At 37.7% G+C, this 24,769-nt stretch overlaps 5 protein-coding genes across 9 annotated transcripts in view; 3 read left to right on the forward strand and 2 right to left on the reverse strand.

Annotated features, from left to right (window-relative positions):
* Nucleotides 1-472: 472 nt before the first annotated feature.
* LOC120414648 (E3 ubiquitin-protein ligase TRIM37-like) lies at nt 473-6,725 on the forward strand. Its single transcript, XM_039575900.2, has 4 exons — nt 473-938; nt 995-1,388; nt 1,445-1,919; nt 6,589-6,725. The coding sequence occupies exons 1-3, from the start codon at nt 506-508 to the stop codon at nt 1,914-1,916; spliced, it is 1,299 nt and encodes a 432-aa protein (XP_039431834.1). The 5' UTR covers nt 473-505; the 3' UTR covers nt 1,917-1,919; nt 6,589-6,725.
* Nucleotides 6,641-10,012, forward strand: LOC120415325 (acid phosphatase type 7). The gene is made up of 4 exons (XM_039576814.2): nt 6,641-6,984; nt 7,052-7,462; nt 7,519-7,939; nt 9,515-10,012. The coding sequence occupies exons 1-4, from the start codon at nt 6,794-6,796 to the stop codon at nt 9,815-9,817; spliced, it is 1,326 nt and encodes a 441-aa protein (XP_039432748.1). The 5' UTR covers nt 6,641-6,793; the 3' UTR covers nt 9,818-10,012.
* Nucleotides 9,830-12,103, reverse strand: LOC120415334 (beta-1,3-galactosyltransferase 5). Of its 2 annotated transcripts, XM_039576832.2 has the most exons (3): nt 11,967-12,103; nt 11,354-11,743; nt 9,830-11,294 (listed from the first exon to the last, which is right to left on the reverse strand). In XM_039576832.2, exons 2-3 carry the CDS (start codon nt 11,652-11,654, stop codon nt 10,396-10,398), a joined length of 1,200 nt encoding a protein of 399 aa, XP_039432766.1. In that variant the 5' UTR covers nt 11,655-11,743; nt 11,967-12,103; the 3' UTR covers nt 9,830-10,395. The 2 variants fall into 2 exon arrangements, with proteins under 2 accessions (XP_039432766.1, XP_039432759.1); XM_039576825.2 differs by lacking the exon at nt 11,967-12,103 and having other exon boundaries at nt 11,354-11,915.
* An 81-nt stretch (nt 12,104-12,184) lies between these two features.
* The window catches only part of LOC120413951 (actin-histidine N-methyltransferase), a 155,306-nt gene continuing 142,721 nt past the window's right edge, over nt 12,185-24,769 (forward strand). The window contains exons 1-2 of the mRNA XM_039574958.2: nt 12,185-12,646; nt 13,308-14,110. Of these exons, the coding sequence (XP_039430892.2) occupies nt 13,389-14,110 (722 nt within the window). The 5' untranslated portion in view covers nt 12,185-12,646; nt 13,308-13,388. The remainder of the gene's footprint in view (nt 12,647-13,307; nt 14,111-24,769) is intronic.
* LOC120415303 (uncharacterized) overlaps nt 18,243-24,769 on the reverse strand; it is a 74,966-nt gene continuing 68,439 nt past the window's right edge. For 2 of the 4 annotated variants that reach the window (XM_039576801.2, XM_039576794.2), the window contains exon 3: nt 18,243-18,772. The gene's annotated coding sequence lies outside the window, so the exon portion shown is untranslated. Of the gene's footprint in view, nt 18,984-24,769 lie in introns of all 4 variants that reach the window. The other 2 variants (XM_039576789.2, XM_039576779.1) reach the window with 1 other exon arrangement.

A 24,769-nucleotide genomic window follows, 5' to 3' on the forward strand; every position in this document is an offset into this window, starting at 1 on the left:
GTTCTGAATTTAGGGTCCAGAAATAGTAAATTGAAATGAAAAAAGAATCACTACATGTAAAATGCTTCTACAAAAAACCACAAAGAAAACCATTTTTTAATTGGGTCCCAAAATGAAGCTTATAGATTGCTGATATTATTTTTTACAGTGATAAAGCTTATCACTGCTCTTACCCCGCGGTCCTTCTTGACAGAAAAGTTCCTGCTTGACAGCTCGTTCCAAAGGGACCATAGTTGATCTATCGAAAAAATGTTGTCTTGTCAATATTTTTTTGCATTAAAATGAAAAAAAGTGATCAGAAATGGTTTTTAATCGTGTTTTTTACCGTTGTACATAAAAATTGACATAGGGCTTTAGTACCCAATTGAAACATTCTGAATCATGATTTGATTATTTTTCTAAAACGAACATGGCCGCCAAATGACCGATCGGGAATGATGCCTTTCAGAGCCTTAATTAAAAATTGGAAAACCAAACGTAAACAAACCGCGATCGCAAATCCGAAATGACTTCGCAGGAATCTTCCTCCGCCGCAATGGACAGCTCGGACCTGAACAGCAGCGGCAGCAGCAAACTGGCCTCCACCATCAACCACCTGTTCGAGTGTTGCATCTGCCAGCAGAACCTCCAGGACGCGCACATCTGTCCCCGGTGCTCGCAGCCATTCTGCCGGAAGTGCATCGCCGGCTGGCTCGGCAACCAACCGACATGTCCCCAGTGTCGGGAGCTTCTTACGGTGGAATCGCTCGTTAAGGCACGCACCTTCGATCAGGTCCAGGAGGTGGTGAGCGACTTCGTGGCGAGTGAGCAGCGGAATCGGTGCCTGGTTCACGGCAAGGACTTGTCGCTGTTTTGTCTGGTTTGCGAGAGCTGCCTCTGTCCGGGATGTATGTTTGCCGAGGAGCATGTGGGCCACAAGGACCAGGTGCTGCTGTTGGGTAGGCTTGAATAAGCTTGAAACTTGTGTGAGGATCAGTTTGTGGTGTATTTTCAGAGGGTGCTTTTGAGGAGTTCCGGTGCCGATTCCGGGAGTACTTCGAGTTGCTTAAGCAGCGAGAGGAGACCCTGGAAATGTCACTGGCCACCGTCAAGAAGAACGAGCGTTTGCTCAAAGAGGCACAGGGCCGGATGAGTTCGATTGCACGCAAGATGATCGATTCCATCACCGGTCATTACAACGAGGAGATTGCACGTCAATCGCGAAACAAAGAACAACTGCAAGTTCAAGAGGGGAAGGTAGCCGTATTGAGAAGTTTGGCCAACAGCTTGAACACAAACGTAACCACGGTGGCCGCCATCAACGAAGTCACCGAGTTCCAGAAGCTGGCCGGGGAGCTGCTCAAAGAGAAACCTCCAGCAGTTAGAGTGGTTGATGTTCACTTCAAGAAGTGAGAAAGATCTTTGGATTTTTTTTCTCCTCACCTACTAATATATCCGCTTTCAGCTCCCTGATTCCCTCTCCCATCGGCCTAGAGCTGTACCTGAAGAACGCCCGGCGCCACCATCGATTCTACGAGTCGTCCCAGCTAACGGAGAGTGGCTTCCGGTGGAAGGTCAAAGTGTCCGCCCATCAGGAGACCACGGCGTGGAGTTGCAGCCTGCTGTTGGAAAAGGGTCGTCCGGACACGTTCTGGGTTGCACTCGGTGGTTCACCTGCGAAGCCATACCGCTTCGAGCTGGGCCAGTGGGTGGACTTTGGCGACGATATACCGTGTGTGTACGACGCGGAAGCGGACACACTCGAGGTTCAGCTGGAAATTCAACAGGCGAGGACGTACGCCGCCCAGTGCAGCCAGCAGCAGGACTACATCGCGGAACTGGAAGCCAGGATTGGACGGTACGAAGCGGTTATCGGGGATATTCAGCGGAAGGCGGCCTGCTCGCTGGACGAAGCAGGTGCAGCGATGGAGCAGTGAGAGGTGGGTGGAGATGATTTTTGACATTTTTATTATTGTTTTTTGGTTTTTATTGGGTAGTTTAGTGTAAACTATCAACATTTCATTTCGCTTTTTAAAATAAAGTCGTTCAGTACGTATTTACTTGTTGATGAGTTTTGTGCCTGTTCGTGGACATGGATTTTTCTACAATTTTAAATTCTAAAATTCTAAATTCCTGAATTACAAAATTCTAAAATTTAAAAATTCAACAAACTCAAAAAATTTACAATTCTGAAATTATAAAATTCTAAGATTCTAAAATTCTAAAATTCTAAAATTCTAAAATTCTAAAATTCTAAAATTCTAAAATTCTAAAATTCTAAAATTCTAAAATTCTAAAATTCTAAAATTCTAAAATTCTAAAATTCTAAAATTCTAAAATTCTAAAATTCTAAAATTCTAAAATTCTAAAATTCTAAAATTCTAAAATTCTAAAATTCTAAAATTCTAAAATTCTAAAATTCCAAAATTCTAAAATTCTGAAATTCTAAGATTCTTAATTTCTAAAATTCTAAAATTCTAAAATTCTAAAATTCTAAAATTCTAAAATTCTAAAATTCTAAAATTCTAAAATTCTAAAATTCTAAAATTCTAAAATTCTAAAATTCTAAAATTCTAAAATTCTAAAATTTTAAAATTCTAAAATTCTAAAATTCTAAAATTCTAAAATTCTAAAATTCTAAAATTCTAAAATTCTAAAATTCTAAAATTCTAAAATTCTAAAATTCTAAAATTCTAAAATTCTAAAATTCTAAAATTCTAAAATTCTAAAATTCTAAAATTCTAAAATTCTAAAATTCTAAAATTCTAAAATTCTAAAATGCTTAAAATTCTTAAAATTCCAAAACTTTTTTTTCATAAAATTATTTTTATTAGGTCCTTTTCGGTGCTGGGACCTGGTTAGGACCGCGTCGGCTTATGTCATTACATTTTACTTAAGGCTAAGAGTAATTACAGAGGATCTTGTGAATTCTAAAACTTTAAAACTCTTAAAATTCTAAAATTTTAAAATTCCAAAATTCTAAAATTAAATTCTAAAATTTTAAAATTAAATTCTAAAAGTCTAAAAGTCCAAAATTCCAATAGTTCAAAAGTCCAAAAGTCTAAAATGCAAAAAAAATATCGAAAATTGCAAAATTTCAAAATTCTCTGGATCAAAAACTCTATTAATTATTCTTATTCTTAAATAAAAAAACATTTTAAATTAAAAAAATTTGTCAAAATATATTTGACATTAAATTAAAAGATCTGATAATTTTATAATTCTAGAGTTTTTTTTAAAAAGGGCCTATAAATTATTGTCTTTCATATGTTTATAGGACCTTATAAAAAAAATTGAATTCTATAAATAAAAAAAAAGGCTTAACAAAAATTAGATCTAAAAATTATTCTATGTCGGCATACAGTCCAGACTCGATTATCCGAAGCTTGATTCAAAGTTTCGATTATTCGAAGGACTTAGGATAATCAAATCATAAAAAAAAGTTTTTGTATTTTCAATTTTCTTTATTTCAACATCATATTCCAGTTGCAGGCCAAGGGCGAATGATACTGATGATACCCCTTCAGTTGACGCTCAGGTGAGGAACATCCTGGAAGGAGCGTCACTGACTACGTCCGTAGTCCCGTTACATCATTCTTGATCAGGACAGTATAGCTCCTTGCAAGTGTCCTATTTTCTTACCTCCACGTTGGCTTGGTTTTCATGATGACCTAGCTGGTGGCCTGTGGAAACGGATCGTCCAAATGTCCAAATTTCCAAATGTCCAAATGTCCAAATGTCCAAATGTCCAAATGTCCAAATGTCCAAATGTCCAAATGTCCAAATGTCCAAATGTCCAAATGTCCAAATGTCCAAATGTCCAAATGTCCAAATGTCCAAATGTCCAAATGTCCAAATGTCCAAATGTCCAAATGTCCAAATGTCCAAATGTCCAAATGTCCAAATGTCCAAATGTCCAAATGTCCAAATGTCCAAATGTCCAAATGTCCAAATGTCCAAATGTCCAAATGTCCAAATGTCCAAATGTCCAAATGTCCAAATGTCCAAATGTCCAAATACCCAAAAGTCCAAAAGTCCAAAAGTCCAAAAGTCTAAAAGGCTAAAAGTCTAAAATGCTAAAAAATTTAAAATGTCGGAAATTCTACGATTCTAAGATAGTAAAATTAAAAAAAATCGAAATTCTCTGGTTTCAAAATTCTATTTTTTTAAATAAAAAGAACATTTTAAATTAAAAATTAATATTTCAAAAATAAACTTAGACATAAAATTTACATAAAATTAAAAGATCTGATAATTTTATAATTCTAGAGTTTTTTTTATAAGGTATTGTCTTTCATATGTTTATAGGACCTTATCAAAAAACTCTGGAATTCGACAAATAAAAAAGGCTAAACAAAAATTAGATCTAAAAATTAACCTACATCGGCATACAGTCCAGACCTAGGTCCAAACTCGATTATCTGAAGCTTGATTCAATGTTTCGATTATTCAATGGACTTAGGGTAATCAAATCATGAAAAAAAAAGTTTTTGTATTTTTAAATTTGTTTATTTCAACATCAAATTACAGTTCTGCGACCCCATTTGAGTTCCTAATATTTCAATGGTTGACTGCCTTTAAAATAATAAAATTTTCAAAAGGTCCTGACTCCAGTAATGCATGTTTTCAATACAGTCCAGACTCGATTATCCGAAACCTCGATTATCCGAAGATTTGTATGGGACTTCGGAATTCGAATTCTGCAACCTCATTTTAGGCAAAATTAAATGGTTGATTGCCTTAAAAATCAAGTGGGTCTCGTGGTGCAGGGGTAGCGGCTTCGGCTGCCGATCCCGATGATGCTATGAGACGCGGGTTCGATTCCCGCCTTATCCACTGAGCTTCTATCGGATGGTGAAGTAAAACGTCGGTCCCGGTTTCTCCTGTCTCGTCAGAGGCGCTGGAGCAGAAATCCCACGTTAGAGGAAGGCCATGCCCCGGGGGGCGTAGTGCCAATAGTTTCGTTTTTTTTTTTTGCCTTAAAAATCATAAAATGCATTTTACCAATATTTCATCACCAGCACCATCTTGGGTTAAACAATTCTGAATCACTTTATATAGATTACACTGAAAGAAAGGCACATAGCAGTATCACATGTTTCACACGTGAATCTGCCCCATACGACTTGGCATGTGAATGTCATGTGCAAATCACTTCGAAAATTCTCATCGCGCGACCCGGTAAACTCAAAAGCAAAACACGTTAACTTCATGTGACAACGCTTATGAATTTGCAATGCTTTTCTCATTAATGTTAAATGATTTTGTAGGCTGAATCGACCGGTTTTCCAATGGTTTTCAGGTGTTTAAAACGGTGAGAGGGGGTTTCTTTATTTTTTACATTAAATTTATACCTCGGTTTCAAACATCCCGGCAGCGTTGTGCTGAGCTGTGTCCATCGAGGCGCTCAAAAAGAAAGCCCTGCTGGGCCGATGTATCGTCACCGACAACCTCAAACACTTCTCGATCCGGCAGCTGGCGGATCCGAAGCCCGCCTTTGATGTCCATGACGAATCTTGACAAGCACCGCTTGCAATCTTTCGTCCGGGATAACAGCTCCGGATCGGAGTAGGTTCCTGGGACGAACTCTGACCGATTTTCTGGAAAAATAAAGTTAATCCGCATTAATTCATTCAATGATGGGTTTCCTGTCCTTCTGGAGAAACTAAACGGCCTACTTTTCCCTACCAAAAATAACAGAAAGGAAAATTAATACCTTTCAATACCAGTGCTGAAAAGTTCTACTTTTCAACACTATTATCGAAAAGTAACATTTTTCAATATTTTTTTTTTGTTTTGAATGGAGAATTTACTAAAAACATGAATGTTTGACATAAAATTCCATTCAAGAAGCGTTTTTCGGAATTGCAAAAATGTTGTAAGCAACTCGTTGCAAAACTTGATTTTTTCAGCACTCGTCGTGTTTATCCAACTCGGTAAACCTCGTTGGAATTCGAAGTGAAATTTTTCCAAGTCTTTCGGATAATCTAGTGTGGACTGTATTATACTGCCGTTCTACGCATAATTGTCCCATGTCAGTTTTGGACGATTTTGGCTTTATGACATTTTTAAGTTTAGTTTGATGTGTACTTTAAGAAAAACACATAAAATCTGGTACTTTGTTCGGAAACTCATTAAAAACAACACCAAGTCTGTTTGTCCCATCGTTAAACTTCTACGGATAATTGTCCCACCAAGTATTTTCTTACACGGAATCATTAGTTTTACGAAGCATTATGTCTTCGTTACCTGTTGTATAGCAAGAGAATCACAAATGAGGGTGATAAACTGCTAACTGGGGCAATTAGGGACACATAGGGCGAATAGGAACCCACGGGACAATTATGCGTAGAAACGCAGAAATCGGTCGAAAAATTTCAATCGCGTTTTTCTCAATTGCACTTTTTTGAACATGGGACAATTATGCGTAGAACGGCAGTATAAGTCTGATACAAATTTTACTTTCACAAAATTTCTCTGCCGGTCAACGGGTAATAATTTCTGTCTATGAACTTAAAATAAAGCTACGAACGAATTAGACTCACATCCCCTAGCTTTTTCGATCTTCTTTCCCCTGCTTTCATTCTCACAAACACATCTGCTCCGCAGCGGTAGAAACAAAAACAACTGCGCGATAAACGTCGAAATCACTGAATTATTTACCCTCACTCGGTCAACTCGACAAGATTGTTCCAGTCATTCCTCATTATCAGGTCTCAACAAAGAGAACTTGTTTAGAATATTCGCATCAGTGCAGTGCGCTATTACGCACCAAGAACGACGTTGACCTCCTTACTTCACTCCGGAAGCCATCATGGCCAATCCGACGGTTCTGTTCTTAGCTCTTCTGGTTCCGCTTGTGACGGGTCAGATATTCTACTACCAACCGGAGCAGGTTCACCTGTCGTTCGGTGAATCGACCAACGAGATCGTCGTCACCTGGAGCACCTTTTCGCCGACGAATGAGTCCGTCGTGGAGTATGGCATCGGGGGATTAGTGCTGAGGTAAGTCGTGTTCCGTTTTTTTCTGTGGAGGTCGTTGACCCACTGTTGCGAAATCGATTGCTTGCAGTGAAACCGGAACGGAGACCAAGTTCGTGGACGGTGGTCCCCAGCGGCACACGCAGTACATTCACCGGGTTGTGTTGCGGGACCTGCAGCCGTCCTCGCGGTACGAGTACCATTGTGGCAGCAAGGTGGGCTGGTCGGCGGAGTTTTACTTCCACACGGTGCCGGAGGGGGCGGACTGGGCTCCGTCGCTCGCTATTTTCGGCGATATGGGCAACGAGAACGCCGCGTCGATGGCCCGCCTCCAGGAGGACACTCAACGGCACATGTACGACGCCATCCTGCACGTGGGAGACTTTGCGTACGATATGAACTCGGAGAATGCCGCCGTGGGAGATCAGTTCATGAACCAGATTCAGTCAATTGCGGCGTACACGCCGTACATGGTTTGTGCAGGAAATCACGAAGAGAAGTAGTAAGTAAGGAATCGTGGCTTGAAGTTATGTTCTTCTAACTACCCCCTCCTTCCAGCAACTTCTCCAACTACCGTGCCCGGTTCAGCATGCCCAAGGGAACCGACAACCTGATGTACAGCTTCGACCTTGGGCCGGTGCACTTCATCGGCTTCTCCACCGAAGTGTACTATTTCATGAACTACGGCATCAAAACCCTGGTCAACCAGTACGAGTGGCTGCGGCGCGACCTCGAAGAGGCGAACCGTCCGGAGAACCGCGCCGTGCGGCCCTGGATCGTGACCTACGGCCACCGCCCGATGTACTGCAGCAATGCGAACGATAACGATTGCACCCATAGTGAGACGCTGGTGCGCGTGGGCCTGCCGTTCACGCACTGGTTCGGGCTGGAGGATCTCTTCTACGAGCACGGCGTGGACGTCGAGATTTGGGCCCACGAGCACTCGTACGAGCGGCTGTGGCCCATCTACGACTACAAGGTTGGTTGGTTTGCGTTGTCGCACTATCGGTGCAATCCGCACAAGGTTTATCGTTCTCATCGCGGCAGAATGTCCTCTGAGTTGAGCAATTCTTTCTGGAACGCCTGATTTTGTTTTATTTTTGAAAAGTTACGTCTACCTACAGTTTTGACAGCCGTAATTTCAAAAATAATGTAACTTGTTGTTTCAATTACACGACATTTCAGAACATTTTCTCAACATACCTTTCACTGCCAAAAGTTTCTTAGCCTTGCAATCTTGTGATTCATGCGATAAAACTCATCAAACACCATGTTTCATTTGTTATACTAATGATTTAAAAAGATTGTTGACAAAATTGACTACTGGATGTATTTTGGACGCAACAGTTCGATGCTGTCAACCATGCTTGTGTAAACGCCAATTAAAAAAAAATAACATCAAAATGTCGGTTTTCAGAAAGAATTACTCAATTTTGGAAAACTTATTTTCAGTAAATAACACCAAAATTCGACCAACAGCAGAGTCCATACAAACAAACAAACAAACTCGAACTTTTTTGTGTTTGACAGTTTGCCAAACTATACAAACTTGTTTGCTGAAAACTCGCAAAAAAAGCTTAATGTTTTGGCTGATGCACGAAGTGATTTGATTAAATTTGCCGGCACCTTCCGCAAACGTCAAACCATACAAAATTAGAGAGCTTTATGACGATTCGCGTACGCACCATTTGATTTTGCTGGCTGGACAAAAATGTTGATTGATTGATTGTTTGTTTATTTGATCAATTTTCCTTGGACAGGAAAAGCCACTAGAATGCTGGCATAAAAACCTGCATCTTTTCGGTAAAAAAATACAATAAATAAATACAATTATAAAGAAAATAATGAACTGCGGCTGAAGACAGAACTCCATCGGTGGAAACCTTTACAGGAGTTCGGATCTGGCTGTTACGGGCTGGAAAGAAAATAAAATAAGAAAAAAAAAGAAAAAAAGAACCTACGAGATGAATGTGGCAAATGAAAATATAGAATTTAACCTCAATCGTACGTACACGCAATACATGCGCACGGAAAAACCTCTATTTGTATTGATTTGACGTTTGCTGAGGGTGCCCAAAAGTTTGATTATTGGCTGATGCACGAAGCGATTTGTTTAACATTTTTTTTGGCACCCTCCGCAAACGCCAAACTATACAAAATTGCTGCCAGTTCTATTCCGGGAGAGATTTGGAAAAAGATCCGGCAGCAATTTGTATTGATTTGACGTTTGCTGAGGGTGCCGGAAAGTTTGGTTATGTTCTGCTTGCAAAAGACAATGCTGACGTTTCAGCAAACAAATGCAGGTAAACAAACAGAGCAGGCAAACTGTCAAAAAGTTGGTTTGTTTGTTTGTCGAAGGAATTCCATAAACAATCCTATTAATTTACAAAATCATCGACTAAAATAACTTTTAACATGCTTTTATCTCACATCGGTTGTTCGACAGAATCTCATGAAATGTAGAATTTTGTTATTTTTTTACAAGCTCACTAATTTTGGCAAAAGCATTTGGTTCAACAGCTAAAAACATCGGTAAAATTACCCAATTTCCCAGGTCTACAACGGCTCGCACGAGGAACCGTACCGGAACCCGCGGGCCCCAGTTCACTTGGTGACAGGTTCCGCCGGCTGCAAGGAGGGCCGCGAACCGTTCATCCACAAAATCCCCGACTGGAGCGCCATCCACAGCCGCGACTACGGGTACACCCGCATGCGGGCGCACAACCGGACGCATCTGTACTTTGAGCAGATCTCCGTGGACAAGGAGGGCGCGGTCATCGATTCGTTCACCATCGTCAAGGACCGGCACGTGCCGTACAAGCAGCTGCTGGAGGACGACAGCGAGGACGACGCTTAAAAGTCGACAGCGTACTTTGTAATACATTTATTTTATTTTTTAGTTTGTTTTTTTTTGTGCTACAAGTTTTAGATCATTCCGGAGGTTTTGGCGAGTTACCAAAGTAATTAAGACGATCTGAGTTATGGCCTTCTCTGTGCTCTGCATAAGATTAGTGCTCTGAATACAGTAAATATACGATTTATCTAAACGCAATCCGGCTTATCACAGATTCTGGGAATACTTTACGGGTTCTTGGGTTTACTTCGTTGATCTCCTCATCGTCGTTAAAAACCTAATGGCAGCTTACGGGTACATTTGCGGTGTAAAGATTATGACATGCAGATGAATTTAATGCAGTTACTATTTTGTTCGTGATGGCACTCTTAAAGCTAGCTTATCGGTAACAAATGTAAGTGGAATGTTGTTTTTCGTTGGCACAAATATTTGTTTCTTGTAGAAATATTTCAAAACATTTAGAAAAAGTTTATCGGATTACATTGAGAAGGTCACCAAAATCCTTATGATTCTGTTGGTTGAAACCGATTAAGTAATGGACGGTTATTGAGATTCAAACATCGATTCCGTAAACGTGACCTTTACAGTCGCATCATGCTGACCATCGCCGTTCCGTGGTCCTGCATCCCGTGGTTCCGGTACTCGGCCACGCACGTCTTGGTCAACGGTTTGCCGCTGGGTCGCTGATAGCACGCATTATCGTAGCACCGTTCCAGCTCCTGAACAAAGTCCATGATCAGCCGTTGGGTGCCCCCGTTTGGTCCCACGTAGTAATCGCACTGGTACGAGAAGCGCTTCATGTCCCGAATGCAGCAGTCCAGAAACTCCGAGTTGGCGCTGAACCACTTGTTCAGGCTGGTCAGCTGGATGTGGGCTCGCTCGGCAAGAATTCCCGTCACGTACGTGTCATCGATCCAGAAAAATGGTGTGCGCTCCGACTGGAGCACCAGCTCCCGAGCCGTCCGCTGGTTCGTGATGTAAAGCCAGCCGGACAGATACGGCGGATACACGTCGGCAGGAAACTCATCTCGGCTGACAAACCACTTGTTGGCTTTTAGGCGAATCACCTTTTTGTTGGTGAAGGTGAAACCTGCTAAAAGGTACCGCTGTTCCGGCTTTTGGTGACTGTCCAAATCGGACAGGTAGTTCTGGATGTAGAACGGGTCGTAAACGATGTCGTCATCCATTTTGATCAGGAACTTGGCTTTCCGGCAATGTTCGGTTCCCCATTTCAGACTCATTATGTGTTTGTACGTGAGATTTCTGTAAGCTTCTAGGAACTCTCCTTGTATCAAATCTCCGAAAATACGCTGTTCATCAACGATGGCTTTTTGGACCATAAACTTCTCCCTGCTCGGAATAGCTGCCAAGGAAAAAATCCGTAGCAATCCCATCGAGATCAACTTCTGTTGCGAAATAGCTTGTCTGTGAGCCGACCTGAGCGCATCGTTTCCGACGTACGAAGTCACCAGGATAACTCCTAAAACAACAACCATCAACGTCTTCGAATGACCCAGCCCAAATCCCGTAACCACTCACCCAGCAGCTCGGAGAAGCTCCCGTTCTCCTTGCAGATGTCGTTCCCAATTTGGAAGCGAAAGTCCGTCAGATTTACCAACCGCTTGGGATCCGCCGGAGATTCCCGCGTATCGTCGCCCTCGTTGCCATCGGCGCTTTGCAGCAACGTCAGGTAGCCGCGTCCACTGCCGGAACCGGTCGCTTCCAGGGGCTTCAGGAACAGATAGTGCCCGTCGCTGTCCACTTGGAACGAGTAGCGGTAGACCAGGTACAGGATCAGCAGCGCCACGGTGAACGCCAGGAAGCGGTGGAACTTTCGCATGGTGGAGGAAGGAGATCTTTACGAGCTCATTGGGTGGATTAAATTACGGCACTGGTGAATGGAAAATCCTTGGTCGTGGGTGGAGAAACCTTGTTTACGTAAAGATGTAAATAAAACAGATAGGGTTACGTAGCCAATCAGTGGTTGGAACGATTGACACGAAACTACGTTTCCGACTGTTCCAGCAGAATACTCGATGATGTCCCAGCTGGATCTCCGCAACATTACAAGACTGATTTATTTCTCATTCACTCACGCATACGACAACATCGATCCCGAAATCCGGAGATTCAAGCGTAAACAGAGACTCACCTTTCGGACGCAGTGACATCACTGCTTTTCTGTCTTACTAAAACGTCAAAACAAACTTTAGCGCTCGCTAGCTTTGATTACTCGCAAAGTTTGAACTTCCAAAACTGGTCGCTTCCTCCTCGTTCCTTCGCTGTTTCAACTTCAACAATGTCCCGTCGCCGCCGGCTGTCAGAACTTTGACACTTTGCCCCTTTTGTTTTGATTCCTCCCTTTCGTGACGTTTGCTGCACTTGCCGGTTCGTGAAACAGATACGCAACGTACCGTAGAAAAATATGAGACTTTTGATGTAAATAAATCCTAACTAGCGGTACTCTTGCGTCAGTTCCACCGTCCACAAGCAGCTATTTTTAACGGAAGTTAACGTGGGCCCCCGACCTCAAAACGGTTCGTTCCGGTTTCGCTCTGTACACACACAGGCAAGTGTGCAGTTTCGTGTCACGTTCCGTCGTGCGGTAGATCGTGAAAAAATCGAGATTTTTTGTCACGTTTTTTTTTATTGGGTGGTTCGGGAATACGAGAAAAACAAGTGACGGCCGGTTTAATCGGGAAGACGTGGTGTGCGGTTGGTACTAAATAGCGGGCGGTTAATCGTAAATAAATAACAATCAAGCAATAAATCTCGCAAGTGTCGCCGCCGGTGGTATTTTGTCGTGCGATACTGACCTAATCAAACAAATCGGTGCGTGCGAGTGTGATTAATCGTGGGTAGATCGAGTGCAAAGGGGAGATCACATTTGGGTTGGGATTTGACCATTTCTGGAAGAAATTAACTAAAAATAAAACCATTAAATTTCAATTTCAAGTGGAAAAGAAAATTTAAGACTGAATTTTAAATGTGGGTTACCTAGGGAACATGTGCAATCTGTCCTATTTTTTTTATAGTTTGAAAGATTTGTTTATTTTATTTTAAGCCGATTAAGGGACGTATTCGCCTGTTTTGCCTGAAAAAAAAAAATCACTACAACTACACTCAAGCAAGGGTTGCATGATTTTGCTGAAAATTTTCCTGAAAGTATATCAGAATCCAACACGTTAACATCGCGTGTTATCAAAAAAGTAAAGCACACTAATCTTCTATGTATTGGTGAGGACTGCAGATCGCTGTCAAGTTGTTAAACGCGCAAAACTGATGAGCGCGTTTCATGCATATTTTGACAGAATAGCTATTGTTTAATGTAGCAACCCCAGGATGACAGTTTTGGCAGCATTTCTTTCCTGTGGGTGTAGCGCAGCCAAATCATCGTTTATCTTTTTTTGGGTGTAGTTTAAAGTGTGTTATAAGTGAAACAGTTCTTTCTTGGTTTTTTGAAAAAACTTATTTATATTTATCTAAAAAATAGGAATTTACTGCAACATAAAAGCTAGTGTGTTTTCGTACAATCGTGATATAAAGAAGCAAGTTTCAACCTTCCAACTTGGCTATGACCGGTGCTCCCAGCATGGCTACCTCCAGCGGCAAGAAGCTATCGATGACCAAGCAGAACGAGCTGAACACGCTGGTCGACTCGTTGATAAAGAGTAGCTTTATGAAAACGCCCACCGTAAACGAGCAGTACGCCCAGTACCAGCAGATGTACTCGGTGCTGGAGCGCATCCGCAAGCTGGAATCGGAGCTGAAGCTGAAAACCGGCAACGGAAAGCCCCGCCAGGCCAACATCGAGTCGTTCTGCCAGTGGGCCAAGGAGCACGGTTGCCAGTTTGATGGGATTAAAATTTCCGAATTTTCCGGCTTCGAGCTGGGGCTGGAAGCGACGCGGGACTTCAGCGCGGGGGAAGTGTTTGTGACGGTGCCGCGGAAGCTGATCTTTTCGGTGACGGCCGACAGTAAGATCCCGGACATTATGAAGGACATCCCGGTGATGATGGTGCAAAATTTGTCCAATTTGATGCTGGCGCTGCTGCTGATCGTGGAGCGCTTCCAGCCGAACAGCGTGTGGAAGCCGTACCTGGACGTGCTGCCGGATCGGTACTCGACGGTGCTGTACTTTACCCCGGCCGATATGGCCGAGTTGAAGGGAACGAGTGCGTTCGTGCCGGCGCTGAACCAGTGCAAAAATATCGCCCGGCAGTACGGGTTCATCAAGAAGTTTATCCAGAGCAAGACGGCACTGCTGAAGGACAACTTTACGTACGATTTGTATTGGTGAGTCAATTGTAATTTTATATTTCATTGTATTTTTTTTAATAAGGTGGTTCATATCTTCTTTTGGACCTATTTAGATAAGAGTTCACTCGTTTGCAATCCATTTGAACCAATAATTTTTTATTTGGGTAATTCTCCACCAACTCACACAGCATTTGCCCCGACCCCTTTTCGATTTGCGTGAAACTTTGTCCTAAGGGGTAACTTTTGTCTCTAATCACGAATCCGAGGTCCGTTTTTTGATATCTCGTGACAGAGGGGCGATACGACCCCTTCCATTTTTGAACATGCGAAAAAGTGGTGTTTTTCAATAATTTGCAGCCTGAAACGGTGATGAGATAGAAATTTGGTGTCAAAGGGACTTTTATGTAAAATTAGACGCCCGATTTGATGGTGTACTCAGAATTCCGAAAAAACGTAGTTTTCATCGAAAAAAACACTAAAAAAGTTTAAAAAATTCTCTCATTTTCCGTTACTTGACTGTACATTTTTTTGGAACATGTCATTTTATGGGAAATTTAATGTACTTTTCGAATCTACATTGACCCAGAAGGGTAATTTTTTCATTTAGAACAAAAATTTTCATTTTAAAATTTCGTGTTTTTTCTAATGTAGCAGGGTTATTTTTTAGCGTGTAACAATGTTCTAGAATGTTGTAGATCAGACAATTACAAAATTTTTGATATATGAACATAAGGGGTTTGCTTATAAACATCACGAGTTATTGCGATTTTACGAAAAAAAGTTTTGAAAATGATGGTCGTCGTTGATCATGGCCGTTTATGGTCACCCGCGACAGACACGGACGACGAAACAAAGAGAAACGCAAAAAGTAACTTTTTCAAAACTTTTTTTTCGTAAAATCGCGATAACTCGTGATGTTTATAAGTAAACCCCTTATGTCTACCTATCATTTTTTTTTGTAATTGTCTGCTCTACAACTTTGTAGAATATTGTTACACTCTAAAAAATAACCCTGCAAAGTTAGAAAAAACACAAAATTTTGAAATGAAAAATTTTGTTCTAAATGAAAAAATGACCCTTCTGTGTCAATGTAGATTCGAAAAGTACATTAAATTTCCCATAAAATGACATCCTCCAAAAATTTTTACACTCGAGTAACGGAAAATGGGAGAATATTTAAAACTTTTTTAGTGTTTTTTTCGATGAAAAATACGTTTTTTCAGAATTCTGAGTACGCCATCAAATTGGGCGTCTAATTTTACATAAAAGTCCCTTTGACACCAAATTTCTATCTCATCACCGTTTCAGGCTGCAAATTATTGAAAAACACCTCTTTTTTCGCATGTTCAAAAATGGAAGGGGTCGTACCGCCCCTCCTACACGAGATATCAAAAATCGGACCTCGGATTCGTGATCAGGGACAAAAGTCACCGTCCTAAGGGTTTCACGCAAATCGAAGAGGGGTCGGGGCAACTTTTCCCGATTTCGTGTGAGTTGGTAGAGAATTACCCATTTTAATTATTTCACATGGAATTGTAGCATTTTTAAGCTAAGAACGCGGTCAAGAAAAGTCGCGAATTATTTTTGTGACACCCCAAGAAAAGTTCGGTGTGAGCGCGTCTGACACACGCACCCTTGAGATTCTTGGGGGAAAAAATACAATAAAAATCAAAATTCAAAATCGAAAAAAAATAAAAAATAAAAAATTTGGTTCAAAAACTCAAAAGTTTTAAAATAAAAAAATTAAAAAATTGAAAATGGCTAAATTTTTGAATCCTGAGTGAGAATTAATGTTAGAGACAAGAATTTTGAAAAAAAAATTCGGAGATAAATTTTGGCGAGGACTTCGGATAATGAAATACGAATTAGGTTTAAATCCCTAGATTTCCGAATTTTTATCCAATGATTTTTTTTGAATTTTTACTTTTTTTAATTTCTAATTTTGAGATTCCTCAGTTTTTGAATTTCTAAAATTCAATTTTGAAATTTATAAATTTAAAAAGTCAGAGATAGCGATTTTGACAACCGCACCACTACACACTCAATCACGAATACCTTAGGTAGAATGCCATGGATCGAGCTCGAGCTGTCACAACCCTGCGAAATATGTTGGCTGACATATCGGGCTATAGTAAAAAAACAGCTAGAAGTTGCCTGACAAAAAAAAATGCTAGAAAAGATAGCAGATCTGATGCAAACAAAACCCCCCAGCTGCCATGTAAACATACTTTGAATGTGTTGGTAAATTTCTGACTAAAAAGCCTTATGAAAAAGCTGGCAAAAACCCATTTTACAATCGATTTTATTTTTTTTAAGAGGGCTCGATTTGGACACTTTGGCCTATGATTGTAAAAATATCACTTTCAGTTCTCAGCAAGTGCAATTATCATGCCCGAAATCGTATTTCCCACAGCCCTTCTTTCTGTCGCGAAATTCTCAGCAATAAGAATCGCCGGTCTCTATTGCGTGTTTACCCAATCCCGTGTGACATTCTCTTTTTCTCTCTCATTTCCGCATTCACAATCATTCCTTCTCAACAAGATATAAGCCATAAAACAAAATTTTCCTACGCAGTTTAACGGGACGTAGTGCGTGGTCGCTTCCCAATTACCCTCTGGCGTAATTATATTGTGATTTTCGGAGAAAACAGAAGAATCTTCGGCGAGTGTTCGTGAACGAGGAAAACAAAAAGAGTGATGGAAGGAGAATGCCCAGATTTACATTCTGATATTTTGGTGCAAGAATCATCAAATGATACTTTTTTCCATCACTCATTTACAACACTGGTTCTGGCAGGAAAATATTGTTTGGTTTTTGATTTTTTTTTGTATGTTTTGGAGTACCAAAAATGTATCTTTGGAGCCACAGAGAAGCATGAACAAAAAATTTGCCACCGAGTTATGAATTTGAAAGATTTTTTTTCAAATCGAGTTTCAAGCAAAAACAAAAATCGTTTTTCGATTTATTTTTAAAAAGTGAAAAAGTTTCAAAAGGGCTGAACATTGAATATTACGCCCATTTTGAATGTTAGTATTGATTTAAATAACCTTGAAAATATTCACGAATGATTTATTTTCTAACATTGATAATCGGAGCATAAGTTTTTTTTTAGATACATCGGCATTTTAAAATTGAGTGCTGTTTGGGTAACACTTAGATCACCTTAATTTAATTATTTCTTTAAGTGGCTGTATCTCAGGAATGAAAATACCAATCTTCAATGATTTTTATACAATTTTAAAGTAAATTTTATTAAATTTTCAGAAAAGGTGTTATTTTTTTAGAGTTTATCTCTTTTTTCGAATAGGCCTAATCAATACCTACAACTTTGCCGAAGACACCAAATCCAAATCGATCGGAAAATTCCTCCGAAAAATATAAATTTTCGAATGTTTACAATTCACTTTTGTATGGATAGCTGTCAAAATTGAATGGAGAATTGTACACGGAAAAAAGTCAACTCCCAAAATCGTGAATTGTGTTCATGAATTTGAGAACCACGAAAAATTCCCTTCGTAGTTCTTAAATTCATGAAAACAATTCATAATTTCAGGATTTTTTTTTTGTGAACATAAACAAACCTAAGGCAAACCAATGAATGATGCAAAATGGCTTCTTCGGTCATAGGGAAGTATCCTGGATAGTTTTAGTCAAATAAAAAAAGTTTTTTTTCAAGAAATCATATCTCAGAATCTTGTTATATGGATATTTTCCATTTTTGTATTTGTTACGCAAAACATCCTGAAAAACCATAGAAAAATTATTTTAGGCTGCTTTTTTTTTCCTCGAAATCACTTAAAGAAATTGTCAAAATTTTCAAAAGAAAACAATGGAAATCTAGGAAAAAAAAAACAGTTATAATTTCCAGGACAGAGTAGGGCTGTGATAATCGCAGTAATTAATTTGGGTGGGACGTGTGTAAACTCTGAGAATTGATAATGTGTAATCATTACTAACCACAGTCGATTGCTTTTGAAAATTTAAATGTGATATTTAATGTGTTCATCCAAACGCCTTTTTCGATTTTAATTTTTATTTGTTCTGCTTTCATACCTCCTGCGTTCATAATTGAACTTACACTTTTTTCGAGTGTGCTGATTTAAATAAAAACAATTTCGAACGATAATTGAGTAATGAAGATGAATGGTTAATGAATGCGTTGTGGGTGGTAGTTTTTTTTTAATTCGAACGTTATTAATTAAGTGCTTTAATTTACCGTCCTTACTCAATCATGTTGAGTTGTTTTTTTTTGTTACATTACGAGCCAGTCTATACAATTTGCTATCTTACACTTTCATCTTGAAATATGATCTTTGTCTTGTCTGCACCACCTGCGTAGTAAATCAATAATGCTAAGTTTCTCGCTCCAGCAGCTTTGAGGCCGAGCTTGTTTGCTTAAACACTAATCGCTACTAGTATTTGCTCATAAATTATCATTAACACTAAATTAAAACGTATCGCCGCAGCCTTGCACTTATCATCTTCCATGTTTTTTTCTTCTTCTTCTTCTTTGTATTGCACATTTTTGCACTTATGCTTCTTTTTTGCTATTAACATAACACGCTGGTTTATGCTCATCCTTAATTAACGTTTTGTTTTGTAGATGTTTCCTTTGCCGCAAAAAAACAAATCTTGCAAATCGAGCTGGACATCCATCATCTGTCAGGAGGGCAGCGCTAGCAATGCCTGCCAGGTACACTAACAAACCGGAAAAAAGAGGGGGGTTTCAACACTAGGATATTCGTAGTTATTATTAGGGGTTTCTGAGACGTCTTAATAATAGCAGAGATAGCGTTGATATTGGTAGATGAGTGAAAAGAGAGGGTTTCGTTTTTTTTTCTTCGAAGGAACGCTTAGAAAAGCTCGGATGGTAGGTCTTTACATGGCTCACTGAGCACGCACGTGGATGCTGAAAAGAAATGTTAGGAGAGAGAGAGAGATAGAGAGTGAGAGGCGGGAAAGGGAAAGTGAAAATTTGCGTGCCAGGTTGGGAAAGTGGAAAATTTGTTACTCTTGGCTGGGTGATGCTATCCGGTTTTATGAAATATTTACATGGCTATGTTTTTTATGCAGTTAATTCCAGATTGGCAAATATACATGATCTTGATATCTTGTCGCACGCCACTTTTTGACATTTCAAGAAAAACGCATTTGATGATGTTTGACCTTAAATGAATAAAAACTGGAACACGCAATGTAAAACACTAACAAACAATATCTGCTTAGCTGATCGTTCTGTGTATTAAAATTTGGTTGAATATTAGGGATAACCCCTTATTAAATTCATTTGGTAAAATTAAGCATCTGTAACAATGAAACACTGTAACAAGGTCAAGGGGTCGCTGTGGATCGTTAAAGTTGATGAAAACAAACTTTGCATACTTAAACGTCTTCTTTTAATCGTTTATAACTTTTCAGGATCACCTCGGATCGTTTTGCACTCTTCGACAAAATTGCAATGCGTTAAATGTCACATTAGAATCTCACACTTGACGATTCGATACAATTAACCACCTTCCGGTTTGTTCACATTGATAACAAAAATCTGATAAAATCTTAAAATCTTATGAGCGATTTTTTTTAAATACTAAAATTTTCACAAATTACCGTATTTTTTTAGAAAATACTTAAATTTTCAAAATATGCAATATGGGTATCAAACGAAGCGAAATTTCGTTTACATTTTCACGTTAATATTTTTTTGTTGCTGAAAATACAAAAAAAAAATCACAAATTACCGTAGGTTCTCGAAAATACTAAAATTTTCAAATTATTTTGTATATGGGTAATTCTCACACGAAATCGGGAAAAGTTGCCCCGACCCCTCTTCGATTTGCGTGAAACTTTGTCCTAAGGGGTAACTTTTGTCCCTGATCACGAAACCGAGGTCCGTTTTTTGATATCTCGTGACGGAGGGGCGGTACGACCCCTTCCATTTTTGAACATGCGAAAAAAGAGGTGTTTTTCAACAATTTGCAGCCTGAAACGGTGATGAGATAGAAATTTGGTGTCAAAGGGACTTTTTTGTAAAATTAGACGGCCGATTTGATGGCGTACTCAGAATTCCGAATAAACGTATTTTTCATCGAAAAAAACACTAAAAAAGTTTTAAAAATTCTCCCATTTTCCGTTACTCGACTGTAAAAATTTTTAGAACATGTCATTTTATGGGAAATTTAATGTACTTTTCGAATCTACATTGTCCCAGAAGGGTCATTTTTTCATTTAGAACAAAATTTTTCATTTTAAAATTTCGTGTTTTTTCTAACTTTGCAGGGTTATTTTTTAGAGTGTAACAATGTTCTACAAAGTTGTAGAGCAGACAATTACAAAAATTTTGATATATAGACATAAGGGGTTTGCTTATAAACATCACGAGTTATCGCGATTTTACGAAAAAAAGTTTTGAAAAAGTTACTTTTTGCGTTTCTCTTTGTTTCGTCGTCCGTGTCTGTCGCGGGTGACCATGAATGGCCATGATTAGGGTAAGTGAAATTTCACGATTTCGCGGACAGCGTGAAATCCGCGAAATTTGGCTTTTTCCGCGAAATCCCGTGAAATTTTATGTTTGTGTGAAAATGTAACGATTTTTCTCAAAATAATTTATCAAACTCAAAAAGAAATAAAAATAATCATATGAACTACTGTAGAATTAAGCGAGTGAATACCCTGGTTTAATTACTAATATAGGGTTAGTGATTTTTGACGATTTCGTAGACGGCGTGAAATTTATAAATTTTCTCAAATCATTTTTTTAACTAACTACTAATAAATATTTCATCCAAAAAGACTATTTAATTCAATTTTATTAGTTTTCAATTAAAAAGCTTGAATATGTATGGCAAATTGATATGAACCATTTAAAGAAATGTTCAGATTTTTGAGTTTTTTTAGAAACTAACTAAATTTAGTGATATTAAAGATTCCAGCTTTGCTTTATTCAAAATAAAATGAAGGGTATTTTTTTTTATCTTTGAAATAGCATTTTAAAAACACATCAATGCGTGTTAAGTGTTCACGAAAAAACTGGATTTCCTCCTGATTTTTAAAACAAAGTTCTGGATGTTGTATGCATTTTTGAAAGATCACTCGATTTTGAACAAAACTGCATCAATAACTCAAAAACGATGAAAATGCATATGGGACATTTATGCGATCAGGGGCAGTTACAAATTTCCGTTGCTTTGGGGGGATGGGAAATTTCTTTTCTTATAAGCACTGGTATTAGTAACAACAAAATTCGTACAAAAAAAACATATGTACGTGGGTGTATAGATTACTGAACATAAGATGACGATCTGTTTGATCAAGCGAACACCTGTGAACTGGACCAAGCTGCCGGTGGGTAGGAGAATTATTCATTCATTCGGGTGGATGATTCCCGTGAAAGTTAATAAAAACTTTTTTTTGTTTTCTTTTCTCATTTAGAATACAAATTTCGATTTTGTTAAAAAAAAAATTTTTTTAGAAATTGATTTTAAATTTAGTTTTTGAAAAGTGAGCCAAAACTCTTTAAAAATATGTTTAATGGGCTAAATGTCGCAGAAAATTCAATCTATTTTACTAATTTTGACTGGACAAGATTGTTAAATCTTGCTTTGATATGAAATTCAATAAAATGTAAAATGATATAACAGAAGCAAATTATCGAAAACATTTTAGCTTTATTAGTCGAATATTAAAAGAGCAGTTTAGTAAACGAAAATACGCGTGCCCTATATTTTGTTTCAAAATATATATAGAGCCCATCCATAAACTAGAAGGTTTTTTTTTAAATTGGGAGATTTTTTTGTGTCGCGTTCAAATTTAGTGAAGATTTTTTTAGTTTATTGAAGAATAATATATAATGAAGCATAAAAAGTAGTTTCTGTGATTTAAACATAGGTTTTTCCGAATTATTCTAACATTTTTCAAGTTCCGCGAAATTTGCGTGAAATTTGGTGTTTAGAATTTTAGATCCCCGTGAAATTTGCCATTTTCGAGCGTGAAAAATCGCTAAGCCTAGCCATGATCGATGACGACCAACTTTTTCAAAACTTTTTTTCGTAAAATCGCGATAACTCGTGATGTTTATAAGCAAACCCCTTATGTCTATATATCAAAATTTTTGTAATTGTCTGCTCTACAACTTTGTAGAACATTGTTACACTCTAAAAAATAACCCTGCAAAGTTAGAAAAAACACGAAATTTTAAAATGAAAAATTTTGTTCTAAATGAAAAAATGACCCTTCTGGGACAATGTAGATTCGAAAAGTAAATTAAATTTCCCATAAAATGACATGTTCCAAAAATTTTTACAGTCGAGTAACGGAAAATGGGAGAATTTTTAAAACTTTTTTAGTGTTTTTTTCAATGAAAAATACGTTTTTTCGGAATTCTGAGTACGCCATCAAATCGGGCGTCTAATTTTACACAAAAGTCCCTTTGACACCAAATTTCTATCTCATCACCGTTTCAGGCTGCAAATTATTGAAAAACACCTCTTTTTTCGCATGTTCAAAAATGGAAGGGGTCGTACCGCCCCTCCGTCACGAGATATCAAAAAACGGACCTCGGTTTCGTGATCAGGGACAAAAGTTACCCCTTAGGACAAAGTTTCACGCAAATCGAAGAGGGGTCGGGGCAACTGCTGTGTGAGTTGGCGGAGAATTACCCATATTTTTTTTTCTTTTTATTATTTTTTTTTCGTAAAATACTTAAATTTTCACAAATACCGTATTTCTCGAAAATACTCATTTTGTTTGAATATGTACTTAAAATTGTTCACAAAATACCGTATTTTTTCAAAAATACTCAAAAAATTTATAATTTGCAAAATAAGCATCAAACGAAGCGAAATTTTGTATGTTTTTTTTTTCACTTTATTAAAGTATTTTCGTAAAATACTAGGATTTTCAAAAATATCGCATTTTTTCGAAAATGCTCATTTTTTTTTGTTTGCAATATGGTCATTAAACGACGCATAATTGAGTATGATATGAAGCATACACAATTTGAATGTAAGTATGAAGCATGCAAAATTCCGCTTCGTTTGATACCGATATTGCATATTTCAAAATTTTTAGTATTTTGCATATTTTGAAATCTTGAGTAGTTTCAATAAAAATTACGGTAATTTGTGAAATTTTAGTAAGGCCGTTGCAAATATTTTTTGAAGTTGATGTCCCTCGATTCTGACCAAAGTCGAGGGAAGGGGCAAAAAAATAAAAAAGTATAAAAATTGAAATTACGAGCCATAGTTTCAACATTTTAATGAAAAAAGTGTTTTAAAATGCATTATACACCTGTCCAATTATTTGCCATCATTAGTTTCCAAAATATCTAAGTATTGACGGAAATTTTATTTTTTGCGAAAAATAATATTTTTGCGGTGCTGTACATTGCAATTTCATAAAAATTCTAAACATTTTTAAACAAGCCCGAACATGCTGAATATGATAATCAATGCAGAAAAATGCATTTTAGATTGTTTTCAGTTGATTAGACATCTATTTTCATGAAAATTTTGAAGTTTTTTGGAAATTTTTTTTTGCCCCCTGATTTTTCAGTCCAATTTTGAAGGGGGGGGCGACATAAACTTAAAAAAATATTTGCTACGGCCTAATTTAAAAAAAATATCTAATAAAGTGAAAAAAGCATACAAAATTTTGCTTCGTTTGCTACACATATTGCATATTTTGAAATCTTGAGTTTTTTTTTTTAAATACGGTAATTTGTAAAATTTTAATATTTTTCAAATAAACTCTAATAAAGTGAAAAAGGCATACAAAATTTCGCTTCGTTTGATGCCCATATTGCATATTTTGAAAATTTGAGTATTTTCGAAAAAATACGGTAATTTGTGAAATTTTAGTGTTTTCCCAAAAAATATCTCATAAAGTGGAAAAGCATGCAAAATTTCGGGAGGGTATCAACCCATATTGCATATTTTGAAAATTTGAGTATTTTCAAAAAAAATAAAACGGTAATTTGTGAAATTTTAGTATTTAGCCCAAAAAAAACTCTAATAAAGTGAAAAAAGCATACAAAATTTCGCTTCGTTTGTTACACATATTGCATATTTAAAAAAATTGAGTGTTTTTCAAAAAAATACGGTAATTTGTGAAATTTTAGTATTTTCAAAAAAAAAACTTTAATAAAGTGAAAAAGCTTACAAAATTTTGCATCGTTTGATACACATATTGCATATTTTGAATATTTGAGTATTTTCGAAAAAATACGATAATTTGTGAAAATTTTGGTGTTTTCCAAAAAAATATCTAATAAAGTGAAAAAGCATGCACAATTTCGGGAGGGTATCAACCCATATTGCATATTTTGAAAATTTGAGTATTTTCAAAAAAATACGGTAAATTGTGAATTTTTTTTTTCATAAAAAAATCTCTAATAAAGTGAAAAAGCATGCGAAATTTCGCTTCGTTTGATACGCATTTTGCAAATTATAAACATTTGAGTACTTTCGAAAAATAAGGTATTTTGTTTGAAATTTTAGTATTTTACAAAAATACTTGAATAGAGTGAAAAAGAATACAAAATTTCGCTTCGTTTGATACCCATATTGCAAATTTATAAAATTTTGAGTATTGTCGAAAAAATACGGTATTTTGTGAACAATTTTGAGTACATATTCATACTTTGAACTTGATACATTTTCAACCTACATATTCTTAGTGAAAGCATTGAAAATTTAACAT

Source organism: Culex pipiens, chromosome 3, assembly GCF_016801865.2.
Source record: "Culex pipiens pallens isolate TS chromosome 3, TS_CPP_V2, whole genome shotgun sequence".
Taxonomy (NCBI): domain Eukaryota; kingdom Metazoa; phylum Arthropoda; class Insecta; order Diptera; family Culicidae; genus Culex; species Culex pipiens.